Source organism: Misgurnus anguillicaudatus, chromosome 21 (assembly GCF_027580225.2).
Source record: "Misgurnus anguillicaudatus chromosome 21, ASM2758022v2, whole genome shotgun sequence".
In the NCBI taxonomy this organism is placed as follows: domain Eukaryota; kingdom Metazoa; phylum Chordata; class Actinopteri; order Cypriniformes; family Cobitidae; genus Misgurnus; species Misgurnus anguillicaudatus.
The window spans coordinates 20877775-20896040 of record NC_073357.2 but is presented as its reverse complement, the minus strand read 5'-3'; the positions used below and the strand labels follow the sequence as shown (position 1 = coordinate 20896040).

Here is an 18266-nt window from a genome sequence, read left to right as displayed (position 1 = left end):
TCCCCAAAATAGCCTCAGAGCAGAGGCGTCATGCCCATTCCAACTGAGGGGGCACCTGCCCCCTTGGTTTTTTTGAGCCAATGGATTTTGCATCCAACCTCAAAATCAAATAAGCGTCCATTAATCTGTTATTTGACTTTTAATCTGTTTAATATGCACAATATTATACATTCTGTGCTGAATCCTTGTCACGGAGATTTTCGCCGTTTTGATAGTGTTTTGATCATGTTACATTACTTTTATTCTGGCGGCAGCTGGCGCTGCAGTCAGAGCAGTCGCAGACGTCATCACCGTCTGGGCGCGCTCACGAGCTCTCTGCTGTTGCTGGCTTGCTGCTGCATTTGGCTATCTGAGGAATTAAAACGTGTTAGAAACGCTCACAACATTTCCAAACCCCAGTACGGTAATGTGCAGTTAACCTCCTCTGTGTAGAAAATGTATGGTTTTAAATGTGACCGTCTTAACGTTATATTAGTAGAGATTTATCTTCTTGGCACAACGCCAAAGTTCGCCAGAGTTCACCCAGGCCCGGAATCTCACATGCTCACATGAGGTCAAATTTAATGCAAAAATCCGTTCCTCTAATAATTTTATCTAAACATATTTTTAAAAATCATTATTGAACATTAAAATCAATTACGTGGCTATAGCTTATGTCATTTTCGTTGTTTATATACTTTATGGATTTAAAATTACATTAATTTTATATGATAATGTAGTTGTTGTGCAAAATGCATTAATGACACAATTAAACAAGCCATTAAGACTTAAATAACCCTTGTGAAAAATTAGCGTACTTAAGGGTATTGAAAGAATACTTTTTGTGTGCTTAAAATAATAAAAGTATACTTTTAGAGAAGTGCACTTGCTGATAATATAATATAATATAAATTAAAGACCACTTAAACGTACTTAAATGGAATACACTTTAATGACTAGAGCCCGACCGATATGCGTTTTTTTGGGGCGATGCCGATACAGATATTAGGGAGTAAAAAAAGACAGATAACGATATATCGGCCGATATTCTTTATGTGTATATTATAGTTCAGTATATACTACAGTATATTATACTAAAGTACTGTACATAGAATACACTATATACTTTAACATAATATACTGTATATGAATAAATACAATGCAATGCAATGATCACTCACATATGTGGTGATCACTCACAAATGTGGTGATCCAACACTTATATTGATGTGACAAAGATATGTACTATAGGCAAGAATAACAATAAACTTTATTATCCAAAATTAGTTGGATATCAGGGGGCGTATTACAGAAACTTTCTATCTTAGGTCTTAACTTAAGATATGATGTGTTAAATTAAGATTTTTCACAAATTCATATTACAAAAGCAAATCTTAAGTTGATTTAGGATTCTCATCTTATCTCACCAAATCTTATCTCATCTCTAGTTAGGAAATCCCAAATCACTTAATCATGTTCGGCTATCAACTGTCATGTCTGTTACCAAGCAACCAGCAAAGTGTGAGCTGCTGCTACAGTAAACAAAAGAATTGTCCTTTTAATTTCAATGGGGCAGAAAAATACATTTTATTAAATTCATAGTAATCATAGTCTGTGTTTTTTTATTAGTGTTTTAGCACATCATCTATCAGTTACCATTCAATTTAAACATTTAGCAAATGTGACTTACAAAAATTTAAAAAATTATTCTTCCTAAGTGCTAGGATACTATTGTACATTTCAACTAGGGATGCACCGAATATTCGGCCACCGAAAATTTTCGGCCGAAAACCGAAAAACCACTTTTGGGCCATTTTCGGCCGAAAATTTTCGGTGGCCGAATATTCGGTGCATCCCTAGTTGAAATGTACAATAGTATCCTAGCACTTAGGAAGAATAATTTTTTAAATTTTTGTAAGTCACATTTGCTAAATGTTTAAAGACTTTTGATGAAAGACTTTTATCACCGAAAAAATACGGCCGAAATAATGTGATGACGCAAACAGAAACCGCGACCTGCACGTGCTTGTCTGAAGTAACATATCTGCGGTGTGGACTAGATTTCTCTCAAACCCGCGTCCGCCGAATTTCTGACCAGGATCTCCGCAACCTGTGAGTTTCACTCCCGCCCACGACCGTAATGTGTGTGTCCAAACCCGCAGAGTTTCTCTGGGCATTTGTGTACAGTTTTCACAAGCTCCGACTAAACATTCGTTCAGATTAACATCCAGAATAACAGACATTTAACATGATTGCTTTTAAAATTAGGGATGTGCACGAATGGTCAAATATTCGATCTGCAATAATAATTAGAATGGGGAAGAAATGATATTCAAATGTTTTTAATCCGCCACCGCAGCATTACGGCTACTGTTCATTGAATCCTTTTTCACTTCACCTGTACGGTCTTTTACAGACTTTAATATAAAATATACATGGAAATTAATATGTATGTATTTCTGATTGTTTTGGTAATTCAGATTGCAGACTCATTTAAGTTTTTACAGTTTTAATACCGGGTGTTAGACGTGCTTCTCCGCCGCCGCATCAGCGTGCATGATGAGAGATTTGTTCGCTTCCTTATATAGCCTAGTTTATTTTGTTAAAACGACACGAGACACGCATGGAAAGCGAAACGGAGAACGTTTATTTTATCTGTGGATATGGTTATACCACAAACCCGATAACTGCAAATGCCATAACAGCAAACAATAGCTCCGTTTTGTGAAGTGTTGTTAAATTAAGCTCGTAACTTTGCACCCTCAGCAATAATGTATCAAGCCAGCTGGCGTTATTTGTAACATAATATTAAATTCAGATATATTTGTTAGATCCGTTTGTTGTTCTCACTGGATAACAACAGAGCAGAGTTTTTTCTGCAGCTGGCATTAATGAGAAAAACGGGTTTCACCGGAGAAAGTAGGCTAAATATGATTTTCTTTCTAAACAAAAACATGTCAGACTAAATAAAGAAGATATTCACATTTGACTGAGCCTTCGATCAATTCGGGGTTTTACTGTGCATTAAAATGCCCTCATTTTTATCAGCATTTTGTAACATTAACGTTAAAACAAAACCACAACTAGCACATCTCAGTTTTTAAATGTTTACTGCATGGCAAACAAGCACCAAAGGATTAATCAAACAAATCCTTCAGCCTATATAACTGAAGTTGGGTTTGTTTAGGCCACATGCTGTTTGGCTTATTTTTCTTCTCAAATTGTGTGTGTTGACCCCATTTCTATTACACACAAAAATACCATAAGTGCAATGGTAGTACTAATAATTGGCATAATTTCTTTCGGTGTTTCGGCTTTCGGTTTTCGGCCTTGGTTTCCTCTTTTTCGGTTTTCGGTTTCGGCCAAAAATTTTCATTTCGGTGCATCCCTAATTTCAACATTTCATCGAGACGTGAGAAGAAATAGATGCTGAGTCAAGTGTGTCCTGTATTCATTACGATCCCATCAAGTGTTCACGGATAAGATAACTTAACTGTTTTTTTTTTAATGAGGAATGACAGAGATTGAAAGATCACTCCACTAGTGAGAAAAATTTTGATTATGTGAATGTGTGAAGGTAAAAAATATTCAAAGAGTAATCCAAAAACAAACATTGCTGCACTTTGTTAAAAAATGTAATGTCATTCTCCCGCAGTTCTTTTATAATGTAATTGTTTCAGCTGGCTATCATTAAAGTTTTAAGTTAGGACACCTGTGAGGTTACCCTAAAGTTAAGACCGTTTTTAGGATGTTTTGTCAAGTTAGGATGCTTCTGTAATACCACTTTCCTATCTGCAGTTAAGATAAGATAATGCATTTAGGAACGTCTTTCTGTAATAGCTTTTGTCTTAAATGATGTCCTAACTGAAATTACCATGGTTACCAAACAGTTAAGATAAGATTTTAAAGTTAGGACTTTTCTGTAATACGCCCCCAGTGCACTAAACAGTAAACTTGACTTATTATAAATAACTTTAAAACACAAAGAGAACAAAATACATAAAACTTGCATCATTTGCAGTTTTGACGAGAACGTAATAAAGAGAAACTTATGAAGTCATTGATTAATATTAGCTTTACAGTAAGTTGTGTTCTTCACAAATTAGTTAACGTTAGCCACTCACAGTTACGAAGACAATGCTTGACGGAGCACATACTAATGTACACTATGTTTAATGTTGTGCACAACGTTTTTATAACACAAACCCAGGGTTCCGTGCAAACTTTAGACTTTTATAAAAATAAAGCGTCTTCGCTCCGCCTCTTTTATTTAGCAAGGGTGTAGAGTTGCGCGAGCTTATTGAATCAATTGCTCTGAAATGAGCAACACAAGCAGCAGTAATCTCATATAGTGATATATAAGTGCACGGCTGCGCGTAGTTTAAACGTGTCATTTCTCCGTCTCGCGTCATTTCTCCCGCTTGCGTTTTAACTCGCAAGTCGACAAAGAGACGGATTAAAAACACCAAATGTAAGCGGAAAAGCGTCTCTCTTGTCCATTTATAATCCAATCGACCAAAGCGCGTCTTAATACCAGGTGTAACAATGTTGTGAAGAAGACACTGCGTGACTGCTTCCATGCCACCTGAACTGAAAGACTGACTGACTGAACTGAAGTGAAGGGGGTGGGGGATTGGCTGGTGTCACTACAGTGAGTGATCTGGGTCACCATTAGCAACCAGTATGGCGCACTCTGCTGGACAAACAAGTACTTACATCTTTCAAATGCATTTAATGTGTTCTGTAACAAACGTTCATATCGGCGCATATCTGCGGGTATACGCCGATACAGATATATCTGCGACATGCTCATATCGGCCGATAAAATCGGCAAAACGATAAATCGGTCGGGCTCTATTAATGACACTATTTATTAACACACTTAAGTGCACTTTTTACAACTGCACTTTGTAATAATATGTATTTAATTTTAACTTATAGTAAGTACACTTTCATCATAATATTTATAAACACACTTAAGTGCACTTTTAAAAATGCACTTTTTAATAATGTCTAATTAAGCTTAACTTAAATAAAGTACACTTTCATCATAATATTTATAAACACACTTAAGTGCACTTTTTTTTTCACAAGGGAAAACATGCCGTTTCAGATGTAAATATGATGCAAATGTGTCATTATTCCGATTGAATAGTATTTGATATTAAAGTTAGTCATCACTCTTATTTTGGGGGTTTTTGCATGAAAGCAGGGGTTTTCAGATTGTTAGAAATGTAAGTGCCATGGAAAAGACTGAAAGCTCTATAACAGGGGTCTTCAACGTTTTTTGGGTCGCGGACCCCTTAGATGAAAGAGGCATGGAGCAGGGACCCCCTAATACTAAATGTGTAAAACAGAGATATTTAATTAAGCAGTAAGGTACGAGAGGCTGCCTTTTCGTATTAGGCACAACGCAAAGTGGAGTAAAGTACAACTGATGACCAATCAGAATCAAGGACTGGAACTGTTTTATATATAGAAACAAACCATATTGTCACACAGCCATGATACTATATTAACATGCATCATTTTTTTGTTAAAGTAGAGTTTGTTTTTATATTAATATAATAATAATAATAATAATAAAAATAAAATAATATTATTTTAAGGTATTTGCAGTGTAATATATTTTCATTTTACTGTGAATTAGACAAGGGCTTTCAGTTTATAAAGATGACTGATCATGGTGAATGGCACAAAGACTCTATTCTGCTGGGGATAGACGTTGTGCTACTTTATAATTTTGAGGTCTGTTGCTTTTCTCGTGTATCGTCATTGTCACGAGTTTGAGTAACGCAGGTTTATTTTCTGCATAGCTTAATATCAGACTCAGGAGAACAACATGCAACGAGTCCGCGCGCATCTCTTTGGGGCAACTTTTTGATAGGCGGATTTCAACCTGACTATAAATCTTGCACAAAGCACCATCACGGCGCGCGTTTCATTCATTTTTAAATGCGAGCGATAGTTTTGTCACAGTTTAAAATGCAGACGCGGTGTGGTGTCATTTGCCTGTTGAATTAGCGCTTTAAATCTGAACCGCGTGAAACAGCCGTCCAAGTTCAGAAATATAGAAGAGACAACATGTCGCAATGATTCTAAAATGACATTCTGAAAGAAAGACACACATAAGATTTACCTGTTTTATGATGACATTTCTGTCGCTACTGCTGCTTCCTGAGTGGACATTTATAATCCAGATATTTTATTTTGGTCCGCTGGCTAAACTGAACGCGCGCCTTCAAACCTATGCGGCCACGCACGTGCACAACTTTAAGGGGACATGTAACGTTTTGTAGCCTACATGTATTTTACATTTTTTACAAAAAAATTGCTTGTAGTTAAACATCATTTGGTGGACCCCCTGCAGTTCCGTCACAGACCCCCTGGGGGCCGCGGACCCCCGGTTGAAGACCCATGCTCTATAATATTTCGTTTGATGTCTGTGTATGCACAAATTTCTGTGAGCTGTTGACACTGTGCCCCCTTAAAAAAATTGGTGCATGACGCCCCTGCCTCAGAGTGTAAGAGGTTAAATAAGTTTACCCCACTTTGGCACAACCCAGAATTCAAGATTCAAAATAAACCTCTTTTTTCCTGACATGGGCACAAAAAGGAATCACACATCTTCACCATGTATTTGAGAACCACCACTTCATGTCATTTGACACACTCACACAGAAATATGGGGTTGGGAAAGAACAATTTCTTCAATATCAACAACTTAGACTTAGAATTAAATACAAAACCAGACTTATCAACAACACATTACAACCATCTCAACTTATAGAAGAACTTATGAAAATTAATACCTTCAAAAAATTAACCTCCCAACTATACACACTGATTTCCCACCAAAACACAACAATAACACTCCCAACAACCAAATGGGAAGCTGACTTGGCCTTCTCTTCCAACCCTGAGTACTGGGAACAAATCTGTAGGAACACATTTTTTCATGACACAAACCTGCAGCTTATACAATATAAAGTCATTCACAGAACTCACATCAATCACCCAAAGTAAAATGTTTAAAATGGGCCTACACAACACCAATACTTGTTCACAATGCACTTTAGGTAGGATAGATGACTATTTACACGCCATGTGGCAATGCCAACCAGTTCAATCATTTTGGGTTACAGTCACTGAGACATTATCCACCGTCCTGAGTCACAGAATCCCATTATCTCCAACACCCTGTCTCATTGGCGACATTTCTGAAATCCATATCCCCCAAAAAATACAGGAATCCGTTGCTCGTCTCTCAAGCTGTCGCTAAGAAAGTAGTTCTCCAAAACTGGAAATCAAAGAAATCTTGCAACATCAATCATTGGATAAATTTAATTTCTGAACACATTTCAATAGAGAAATATAATGCACGCAGATGGAAGCAGATATCAGCCTTTGAAGACATCTGGTCCCCATTTCTATCAGGCATAAAAAAAAATAAGTTTGGTTCTGGTTGGTTGTCAGTTTAGGTGATGGGTCGGTAGGGATTTTATTTTATTTTATTTTTATTTTTTTTCAGTGGCAGCAAGGGATAGGTAGGAAATTGTTACATTTTTAAATTGAATAGCGGATATATGAGGTGACTTTGGCTATATTGCGTGTTTGTCTCACGCAGGGCAGCACGTCTTCACGGATTATCTCTTTTGTCATAATCAGGATTTGACATTAACTTTTTTGCTCACCAGCCAAAGTGGCTAGTTTTTCAAAGTTACTAGCCACTCAGCATTTTCACTGGCCACATTTTTGTTGCTGGTAAAATCTATTTTATATGATTAAACTTGACTTTGGCATCCTAAAATGACTTTAATTCGAGCAAATTTACTTGCTAAATTAGATGCAGACTGAATTTCAAATGCAGTCTGACTACCCAAATTAAGACAACATTTATTAGCTGGTATATAGCTGGTATATCAGTATAGATCATATCATATATTTAGGTGCATGAAAAACATGCTAGTAAGGCATAAATAGATTAACTTTGAATGAATATATTAAAAGTAGAGCAGGGGTGTATAAGAAACACTAATTCTAAACTGAAAAGATAAACACAAAAACCATCGACAACCACTTTAAATATTTATTAACAACAGCAGTAAATACTGTCAAGAAATGTACATTAATTTTACTGTCAGCTAGTTTATGCATTTGTATTTTATAAGCTTGATCATGGTTACTGATAAAAGTGATTTAAGACTTTTTAATGACAAATGTTGAGAAGGCATTATTGTAACATTAAAATGATGCGCAAACCTCTCAGCTGGCGGGTTTTCTTTGATTTCGTGTGCATTCAGGTATGCGCTGAATATCTCTTCGATCTTGCCCTGAGAGTTTGCACGCAATTTATATCTAATCAATCACTTCCATGCAATTGTTTTATCTTTCCCGAAGTGTGTATGCGCTCAGACTGCGTCCTCTTGTGCATTCGCAAATCCATCAGCTCTTGCGCGCTCTCTGGAAGGTGACGCTTTGGTCCGCAACGCCCCGCTGATCGCGTGCGCGTCTCTCAACAAACGGTCTCTTTGCGTTGCGCTGGGTGCAGAGTGCTCATGGAAGTTGTCGCATTGCGTATTGTTTATCATTTCGCATAACTTTTAAGAAAACTACAATTAAAAAATTATATTCAACCTGGCAAAGTGGCTAGTGGGATTGGCTGTCTTACCCGCCACGGCCGAAATCTACCCGCATTTGGCGGGTGTTAATGTCATGCCCTGGTCATAATACCATAAATTCAAATATTATAATTCACTTTCTGACCGCAAAAATGAGCCTTGGTTTGTCCTCTCTGGAAGAGAAAAGCCCACTTGCATATCGTTGTTCAGCTCGTCTTTTTTGGTCTGTAAGTTACAACTTTCGGCGGGCGCAAAAGATTACGTTGCTGTGCACGAAAAAGCATCTCGAATGCACACTAAAAGTTACCAGTGCTTTTGTAAGTGACGACAACGATGTGTGAACGATTGTGTTAACGACCGTATAGCTGCCTTGTTTTTAGCATTGGTAGAGGACATTGCATCGCGTGCTTTACAAAAACGGTGCTGTACTAAAAGGTAAATTATAGTTCGCCTCAAAGTTTTTGTGTATTTATTTAATGTGTATTATTTCTCCCCCAAGCTCATAAAATAAATTTGGGTCGCACATAAATTGGCAGGGTCGGTCGGAAACCGGAACCAAACACATTTTTTTCTTATGCCTCATTTCTTAACACAAAAACATAGCTACAAGCCGTGTACATTACCAATCACACATCTCTCCAGAGTTTATACAGAAATCCTTAAATTAAATTTACTACTTTTTACTACCTTTTTTACTAACTTCAGAATATTTTTTAAAACCATCACAACACTGAATTGCAAGTGTTAATCAGCAACCTTTCTATTATTTACACAGATTTTGACATATATAACATACAAAAAAGAATTAAAGTGAAAAAAATTCTTCTGACAAATATTTTTTCAGGCCAAGTCATATTTCTTTACCTAACACTTTATGTAGGCGAGACCAATAGCATTTTAAGGGGAGATTTTTTTTGCCATAAATATTGAAGTCTCATTTGGCATATAGGTGTAGTTTGCAGGGCATTTCAGATTAAGACGAAACTAAATAACTCACTATACTGTATAAAAAGAAAACATGAATATCACCACCTTTAATGAATCTTTTATTAATTATTTATTAATTGTAAATGCATTTATTTTAGCATTTACTAATAATTTTTTTATCAAAGTTGAAACCGTTAACATTAGTGAATGGACCATGAACCATCGTCAATTACTGTAATGACATAAACAAGAATTAATAAATGCTTATATACTCTATATTTTTCATTGTTTGTTTATGTTATATAATGCATTTACTAATGTGAACAAATACAACTTTTTCATATCATATTATTCAGTACACATAAACAAATAATCAAGGGTCTGTTCTGTTCACACAACAGCTTACAGTCACAGCTCTAATACAGTAACGTTATGTATGAATGTAAACCCTGAACGAGTAACTCGAGTCAAACTCGTGTAGAATTCGCACAGGATGTCTGTAACCATAGTGACAGTTGTTAATTGAATGACTGTACCTTTATCAACAAAATATTATGTTACAATAGAGGCAGCGCTGATGTGCTAGTTTATGCGCAATGTTTCTGCTGTTTACTTTCTCCTAAGACCTAAATGGTCGTGTTTATATGAGGATATTTGCAAAGACGGGATTTTTGAGGCATACGTGTTATTTAAGGCCAATAAACCGGCAAAAATACGTACAACACAAGCTTAATGAGAAACGAATGCGCGGCTAGCGTGCTCCTCTGACACAGAAACAGAGGACGCACTGTTGTTTGTGTTTGAATGGCTTAAAATAACTTGTTTTTAAACTGCTGTGCTTAAATATATGTACAAATGTTACGTTTTTGTGACCACACGCAAATGCAACTGCAAGAACCGACAGGTGGATGACATCAAAGTCCCGCGAAAGCATTTTGGAAGCAGTCTCCTCTTAAGCCCGGGATACACTGCACGATAATTGGCTGTCCCAGACGAAAGATTGCCATCGTGAAACAATCGTCGCGATTTCTGTGATCGTGGCTCTCCATCGGTGGTCCTATGTCGTACGGTGAGAGAGGTTCAAAGATGGCCGTTTTCCCGGTCTTGTGTCCAAAGATATCCTACGATAGTTTTCTGGCAGCGTCAAAATTCGGCATGATCACCGCACAGTGTGTTTGCTGCTACGACCTGCGCGCCGGTATTTGTTTACCACAAGCGCATGCTGGTGACGTTGCGCAACGTGTGACGCAGCCGCCAAAGCTTCCGTGTCATCATCGTACAGTCTACATGCCTCTCGTACCCGAGTTTAAACGATACATGTCGCACAGTGTGATAAGGTAATGATCTTATAAGAGGACAAAAATCGTGCAGTGTATTCCGGGCTTTATGATTCCTCGTCAATCGCTCTCAAGGGATTTGGATGTCATCTGCCCTTTGGTTGTTGTGGCGCCACATGAAGTTTACCCACGAGTTAAACAAACCCGTTGTACCAGCCACTGGCTATATCAGCATAGCATTAAAAAGCGTGTCGCGGATGATCAGTAACGTGAGAAATCATTTCCCCCAAAATACAGGACCCCTTACGTTAGTCATATTGTGCAAAGACACGCAATTACCTGTTTGGTTTTCTTAGCCTACGAACTGAAAGGCTTGCCAATCTTCATCATTTCGCTAAGCCAAGTCAATCGTCTTTTACACCTTTATCGATCTTCAAAACATCGGAGTTTGTCCATGCTAGCTGAAATAAAGTTTTACCTCAGCTTAACGTGATACAGTCAGAAAACCCGGAGTGGATCCGATCCGTAGTGATCTACTACAGCGGGCTTTAAAAAAATAATAATTTATTCAAATATTAACTTTTAAAATTCGAAATTCGTTTTTTTTAACTATTCGAATATATATTCGAATTTATAATATTCGTTGACAGCCCTACTGCCCAGTCAGGCAATTTCTGAAAAAGTTTTTGATTCTCTTGGTAATCATTTAAAATCTGAAGGCCATCAACATGAGGCATAGCATTTTCACATGCACTAAGGAAGTCGGAAAAGTTTCGAAGACCTGTTGCATCCTTTACCTGAATTTTAGGCCAATTAGCTAATTTCTCTCTGAAAGCCTTCTGAATGGTAAATGGTTGACCATAACGACAATTCAATTTATCCCAGGCATCAGAATAAGCATCATCATCGGTTCTAAAAAAATATACCCTCAAAGCCTTACTGACAGAGTCGCTCACGTACTTCTTGAGATAGAACAACTTTTCAGCAGACAAGATGCATTTTCTTTCAATAAGAACAGTGAATGATGATTTGCATTCAATAAAGCGAATAGGATCTCCTGTGAAAACTGAAGGCTCAGGCAATGGTAATCGGCTCATAGCTAGACTGTCTTGAAGGATTGAAGCGGAAACAGGCATTCATGACACTTATTGAGACGTCATAACATTTAAATCTGCTTGAGTCACATTCTGAGACATACCTTGCATCCTTTTAATGTTTACTTGAGGGGTATCACACTTTTCTCTAATCTGGCTAAAATCTGAAGATGACTTAACAATGTTTGATGATGCTCCCTTTCTCTTCCAGCATCAAAATCTCCATCTATCCCCGAAATCCTTTCATGAATGATTTTAATAACATCCGCTGTAACTGCTTTGCATGCATCAATTTTCAGACGCATTTCGGTGGTAGGTAATACACGCTGCCTAATTTCATCATAAACATTCAGAACTTTTGTTCTTGCTGCCTCCAAATCATCAATTATCACTGTAATGTCAGTTTTAAGCCATTCGCGAGCTCTACGGGCTTCAATTTTCCACTTATCATACAAGAGAGTAATCTTTTTCTCCTTTTTCTGCAATTCTTCCCGTTGGTAGTATAAAAAAATTTCAGTGGGTATGGGATTGCGTTTTAAACGACGTAAACCTTCACTTTGAGTTTTAAGATGATCATCATTTTGCTCATTTAAATCACCTGTCCTGCGTCTTACTTAGACATCTACCCTTTTGCATAAACCTCTCAGGACAATAAAGATTAATTAATATAACAATGTTCACATCTAATATGCAGCAAGTGAATGTGATAAATAAGACAGAATGTAAATTAAATTAAAAAAAGTGTCAATCACAAGCACAAGTCCTTTCAGAATTAATAAAATTGACACTTTCCTTTTTCTTCATCCGAGCCGTCTGGTTTACGCACATTGAGCTAAACCGTTTTAAACCCTAATCAGTCCTCAGTCCGAGATGGGCACAGTTTCAACGCGCACAATATCAAAGTCAGAGAAATGATACACCTTGATGACCCACAAACAAAGAATCCTGTAAAGCCGTCCACCAGATTGACGAGGCAAGCTCTTACTGTAGCATCCTGGTTAATAAAGTGGTCGACTCTATTACTGATGATTATGTGCGCAGGTAAGCCCCAAGCAGAGCAACCGGCTACTTCTCCATAAAACGCTGCTTGAATGATGGGTTTATTGTTTTTCTTGATGATAAACACAACAACAAAACGATCTCACTTATATTAAACATCATATATGTATAATATAACAAAAACGAGTAAGCACGCGGCTTCTGCCATCGTCTGGTAAGTCAGCCTGCCTCGCACTCTGACAGAAATAAATGAAATCTGACACATGCTGCTCTGTGATGTTACGCACGTTTAGCTCCGCTGAATTCAGGCAGCAGACACATTCAGTTCTTAATGTTTGCTGTCTCTAATGAAACTAAATGATTTCATTACATGAAAATATAATCTTTTTCAACACAGCACTAATGATTTGACGCAAGGGACAGATGAGCGATTTAAATCCGATCAGGCATTACGTTTTCCGGAATGCGCAGCTCATGGTTGTTTAGCTGTGAAAGACGCCACTTGCTCTGAAGGAAGAAGCGCGTTGACCGGCGCTTAACACGTGTTTTTAGACGTGACATGTATGTAGTATATATTTTATTGTCCCCTTAGGGAAATTCTTTTTCACATTTCCATAACAAGCGCTTTTTTTGTCACATAAAGCATACATGTCCACAGCACATATAGCACAAATATACATTTAAAAAACATAGACATATATAATTTTAAGGTTTATGTAGGGGGGGCGAGGGGGGGACATCCTTTCAGGCGGCATTTCACAGCATACAGATGAAGATGATTTATCTATGTGTCTTATTAATTGTTTGTATGGCTAATGGAATTAGGCTTCTGCTGAAACGTGCTTTATTGCACCTCATGCTTCTAAACCTCCTGCCAGAGGGTAGAAGTGAGAAATACCTGCTGAGTGGGTGGGTATTGTCCTGGGATATTGCATAAGCGATACGTGTGATGGCTTTGGTATTAAGTTCTTGTAGGTTTTGAGTTGGCAGACCTATTATTTTGGAAGCAATATTTGTTATTTGAGTGAGTTTTTTACGGTTTGCTGTAAAAAAAAATGTGAACGGCCACGGGATGCTGTAATGTATATCGAAATATCGGAAATGTGTTTAGATGCCATATTACCATTATTGAAAAAACGACATGATATTGAATTATTGTCCAGCCCTAGTTTGGTGTATTCATTTTCATTGCAAGCTTTTAAAAAGTAATTATTTTAGATGTAATTTTGTAATATTTAAAGCTTAAATTCTCTAATATCTTCTAAAAACATTTAAAATCTTTCCGCAGATTTTTCCCCCAAAAAATCACAAAAAAGCAAAAAAGTCTGCAGATTCTGTATGGCCCTAACGATAACTTGTGTCACTGTTTACTTTGGGGCAGAGGTGGAAAGTACGAATTACATTTACTAACGTTACTGTAATTAAGTAGTTTTTTTGTGTACTTTTACTTTTTTGAGTAGTTTTTAAAATCTGTACTATTACTTTTACTTAAGTATGTTTTGTTTAAAGTATTTTACTTCGCTACATTTTAAATCATATCTGTTACTGAGTAAAAAAAAATAAAAAAGCAAGGTGATAAAGACGCGTCACGGATGATTGATGGGCGGGGGAACGTGCAAAAAGAACCATGGAGACGGACGAGACAGGGGCGCGCTAATGCAGACAATTAACATCCTGGTAATATTAAAGCGGCCGCTTTCCACTGACGCGAAGCGATTGTTTCTTTCATATGAAAGGTAGGACTCATGTTCTCAAGTACGAAATTGCCGACCGGGTTTTTAACGCTATTTGCACGACGCGTTTTTAATACCATGCGCATTATCTTCCGAGGTCTAGCAGCTTCGCGTCAAGTCAAACACAACTTCAGAACGTCCTTGAGAATGCGCAGGTCACATTAGACATTGCAGAGAGAGAGAGAGAGAGAGAGAGAGAGAGAGAGAGAGAGAGAGAGAGAGAGAGAGAGAGAGAGAGAGAGAGAGAGAGAGAGAGAGAGAGAAAGAAGAATCATGGTCTTAGACATCAGGTAGGCTACCCAGGTCAGGGAAGCTAGAAGACAATAAATGTGTAAAGGATAAAATTACATAGCCATGGCACTCATTATATGCTCATTTAAACTAGATATATAGTTTAATAAAATAATGTATGTTACCAGCAGTACATTAACCGCCGATATGAACGTTTGTTACAGAACACATTAAATGCATTTGAAAGATGTAAGTACTTGTTTGTCCAGCAGAGTGCGCCCTACTGGTTGCTAATGGTGACCCAGGTCACTCACTGTAGTGACACCAGCCAATCCCCCACCCCCTTCACTTCAGTCAGTCTCTCAGTTCAGGTGGCATTGAAGCAGTCACGCAGTGTCTTCTTCACAACATTGTTACACCTGGTATTAAGACGCGCTTTGGTCGATTGGATTATAAATTGACAAGAGAGACGCATTCCCGTTTACATTTGGTGTTTTTCATCCGTCTCTTTGTCGACTTGCGAGTTAAAACGCAAGCGGGAGAAATGACGCGAGACGGAGAAATGACACGTTTAAACTACGCGCAGCCGTGCACTTATATATCACTATATGAGATTACTGCTGCTTGTGTTGTTAGTTAACAGGCTAATTTCAGAGCAACTGATTCAATAAGCTCGCGCAACTCTACACCCTTGCTAAATAAAAAAGGCGGAGCGAAGACGCTTTAGTTTTATAAAAGTCTAAAGTTTGCACAGAACCCTGGGTTTGTGTTATAAAAACGTGCACAACATTAAACATAGTGTACATTAGTATGTGCTCCGTCAAGCATTGTCTTCGTAACGGTGAGTGGCTAACAAATTTGTGAAGTACACAACTTACTGTAAAGCTAATAATCAATGACTTCATAAGTTTATAACGTTATTCTTGTCAAAACTGCAAATGATGCAAGGGTAACACTTTATTATAATGTTCATGATTTAACATTAGTTAATGTATTAACTAACATGAACAAACCATCAGCAATACATTTGTTACAGTATTTATTCATTTTTGTTAATGTTAGTTAATAGAAATAAAGCTGTTCATTGTTTGTTCATGTTAGTTCACGGTGCATTAACTAACGTTAACCAAATTTTAATAAAGTATTAGTAATTGTTGAAATTAACATTAATAAAGATTAATAAATGCTGCACAAGTGCAGTTCATCATTAGTTCATGTTAACTAATGTAGTTAACTAATGTTAACTAATGAACATTATAATAAAGTGTTACCGATGCAAGTTTTATGTATTTTGTTCTCTTTGTGTTTTAAAGTTATTTATAATAAGTAGGGATGCAACGATTATAGATTTTGATGGTACGGTTATAGTCTGATAAATAATCACGGTTGTACGGTTATTACAGTTATTATGGACTCATTTATTTTACAACATTAATGTAAAAAAAAAATCACATGAATAAATCTTTTAACAATTGCTAAATTCCTTTGTACTTTCAGTCTGTGTATTTTTTCTACAATTCTTGGACAAATGATAATAATAATAACCTAGCAGGTTTTGACTTAAACAGTATAGGTGCCTTTTGAAACCTGTAGGCTATTCATTTTAATGATTTTTTGAATAAATGTAATTTTATATTTGGACTAAATAAATGTATATTATTTTGATTTGTTTGAAGTATTAGTAAAAATGATACGAGCCTCTCAAAACGAATAATAACACAGGGTCATCCTGGACTGGGTACTGCGAGTCATTTTGAACTGGCAGCATTAACGTGTTAACTCATGCTATTAATTCATAAATCATTAACGCGTTAAAATAATTCAACGTTATTAAATGCAGTCAGACCACCAGGAGCCCCGCCCGGATTTGATCCGCGAGGAGGAGGTTTTTAATGCTGCACAGACCGATTGGAGTGTGGCTCTTTCACGCACCCGTGCAGGCACGCACGCACGCACACACACACACACACACACACACACACGCACACCAGATGCACGAATAACCAAGAGACGTGTCACGCGCACATATATTCTTTTGAACGCAGAGCTTTCATACAGTGCGCTAACGAGCATGTCGCACACCGCACGCGCCTCTTGGTGGTTCGTGGATCTGGTTTATGTGTGCGTGCGTGAAACAAAAACACGCGGTGTAGCGGAGGCTTTACGGTTACTTAACCGTGACATTTTAAAGCGCTGTTAATAGTGAAACCGGTTAATCGCTGCATCCCTAATAATAAGTCAAGTTTACTGTTTAGTGCACTGATATCCGACTCATTTTGGATAATAAAGTTTATTGTTAACTTCTTGCCTATAGTACATATCTTTATCACATCAATATAAGTGTTGGATCACCACATTTGTGAGTGATCATTGCATTGCATTGTATTTATTCATATACAGTATATTATGTTAAAGTATATAGTGTATTCTATGTACAGTACTGTAGTATAATATACTGCAGTATATGTGTACTGAACTATAATAAAGATATCGGCCGATATATCGTTATCAGTCTTTTTTTACTCCCTAATATCTGTATCGGCATCGGCCCAAAAAAACGCATATCGGTCGGGCTCTAATTAAAGTAACTTTACTTTTACTTGAGTACAATATTTTATTACTCTTTCCACCTCTGCTTTGGGGTATCTTTTGCATATCATTAACATACTAATACACACACACACACACACACACACACACACACACACACACACACACACACACACACACACACACACACACACACACGCCAAAGAAAATGTAAAAACGTGAATCGGAAAATAGGTGCTCTTTAATCAAACCACAGACAAAAAAATCGTAATTTAAATGTCCTGAATAACTTTTGTAACTTTAATAAGGATTAATCTGGTTTACACTGTAAAGACTAGGCAGTATTATCTGTATTACTTTATTTCGTTTCTGTTCTCTACCTGAAAACTACAGACCAACCTAAAAACATGAACAGCACTGTTTTTTAATTTGTATGTTTGTTCTATTGTATTTATTTGTGCTTTTGCTCATAATTTGATTATTATTATTAATACTGACCATTACTTGTCTTTAACAATGTTAACAAAGGACTTTAAAGCAATATCCAGGCCTTTTTATTTTATGCACATCATCGCCTACCATGTTTAAACCAAAGAGATGTGTCGAAGAGAATGGTCAGGGGATAAGTGATGATGACAGCATGTAGGATGTCTGTGCTATAATAGTGTGAGTACCAAGCAACATCTCCAGGTGCTCCTTTGAGAACCAGGACAAAAAAGTTATGTGCACCCCGTACATAGTGCATAGATTAAGTGCACAGTGTATGTAATTTGGGACACAGCTCATCCATATTCAATTCGCATTGCCATTCAAGCTAACAACAGGTCTACCGGTCAGCAAATCCCCATTATATGG

General features: G+C 37.2%; 1 protein-coding gene across 4 annotated transcripts in view; it reads right to left on the bottom strand.

Moving 5' to 3' along the window:
• Positions 1-18266, bottom strand: part of zdhhc13 (zDHHC palmitoyltransferase 13) — a 191333-nt gene that overhangs the window by 172638 nt on the left and 429 nt on the right. For 2 of the 4 annotated variants that reach the window (XM_073859808.1, XM_073859805.1), the window contains exon 2: positions 238-349. The exons of the other annotated variants lie outside the window; for them this stretch is intronic. In XM_073859808.1, the coding sequence (XP_073715909.1) occupies positions 238-288 (51 nt within the window). In that variant the 5' untranslated portion in view covers positions 289-349. The remainder of the gene's footprint in view (positions 1-237; positions 350-18266) is intronic. 4 annotated transcript variants of the gene reach the window in all.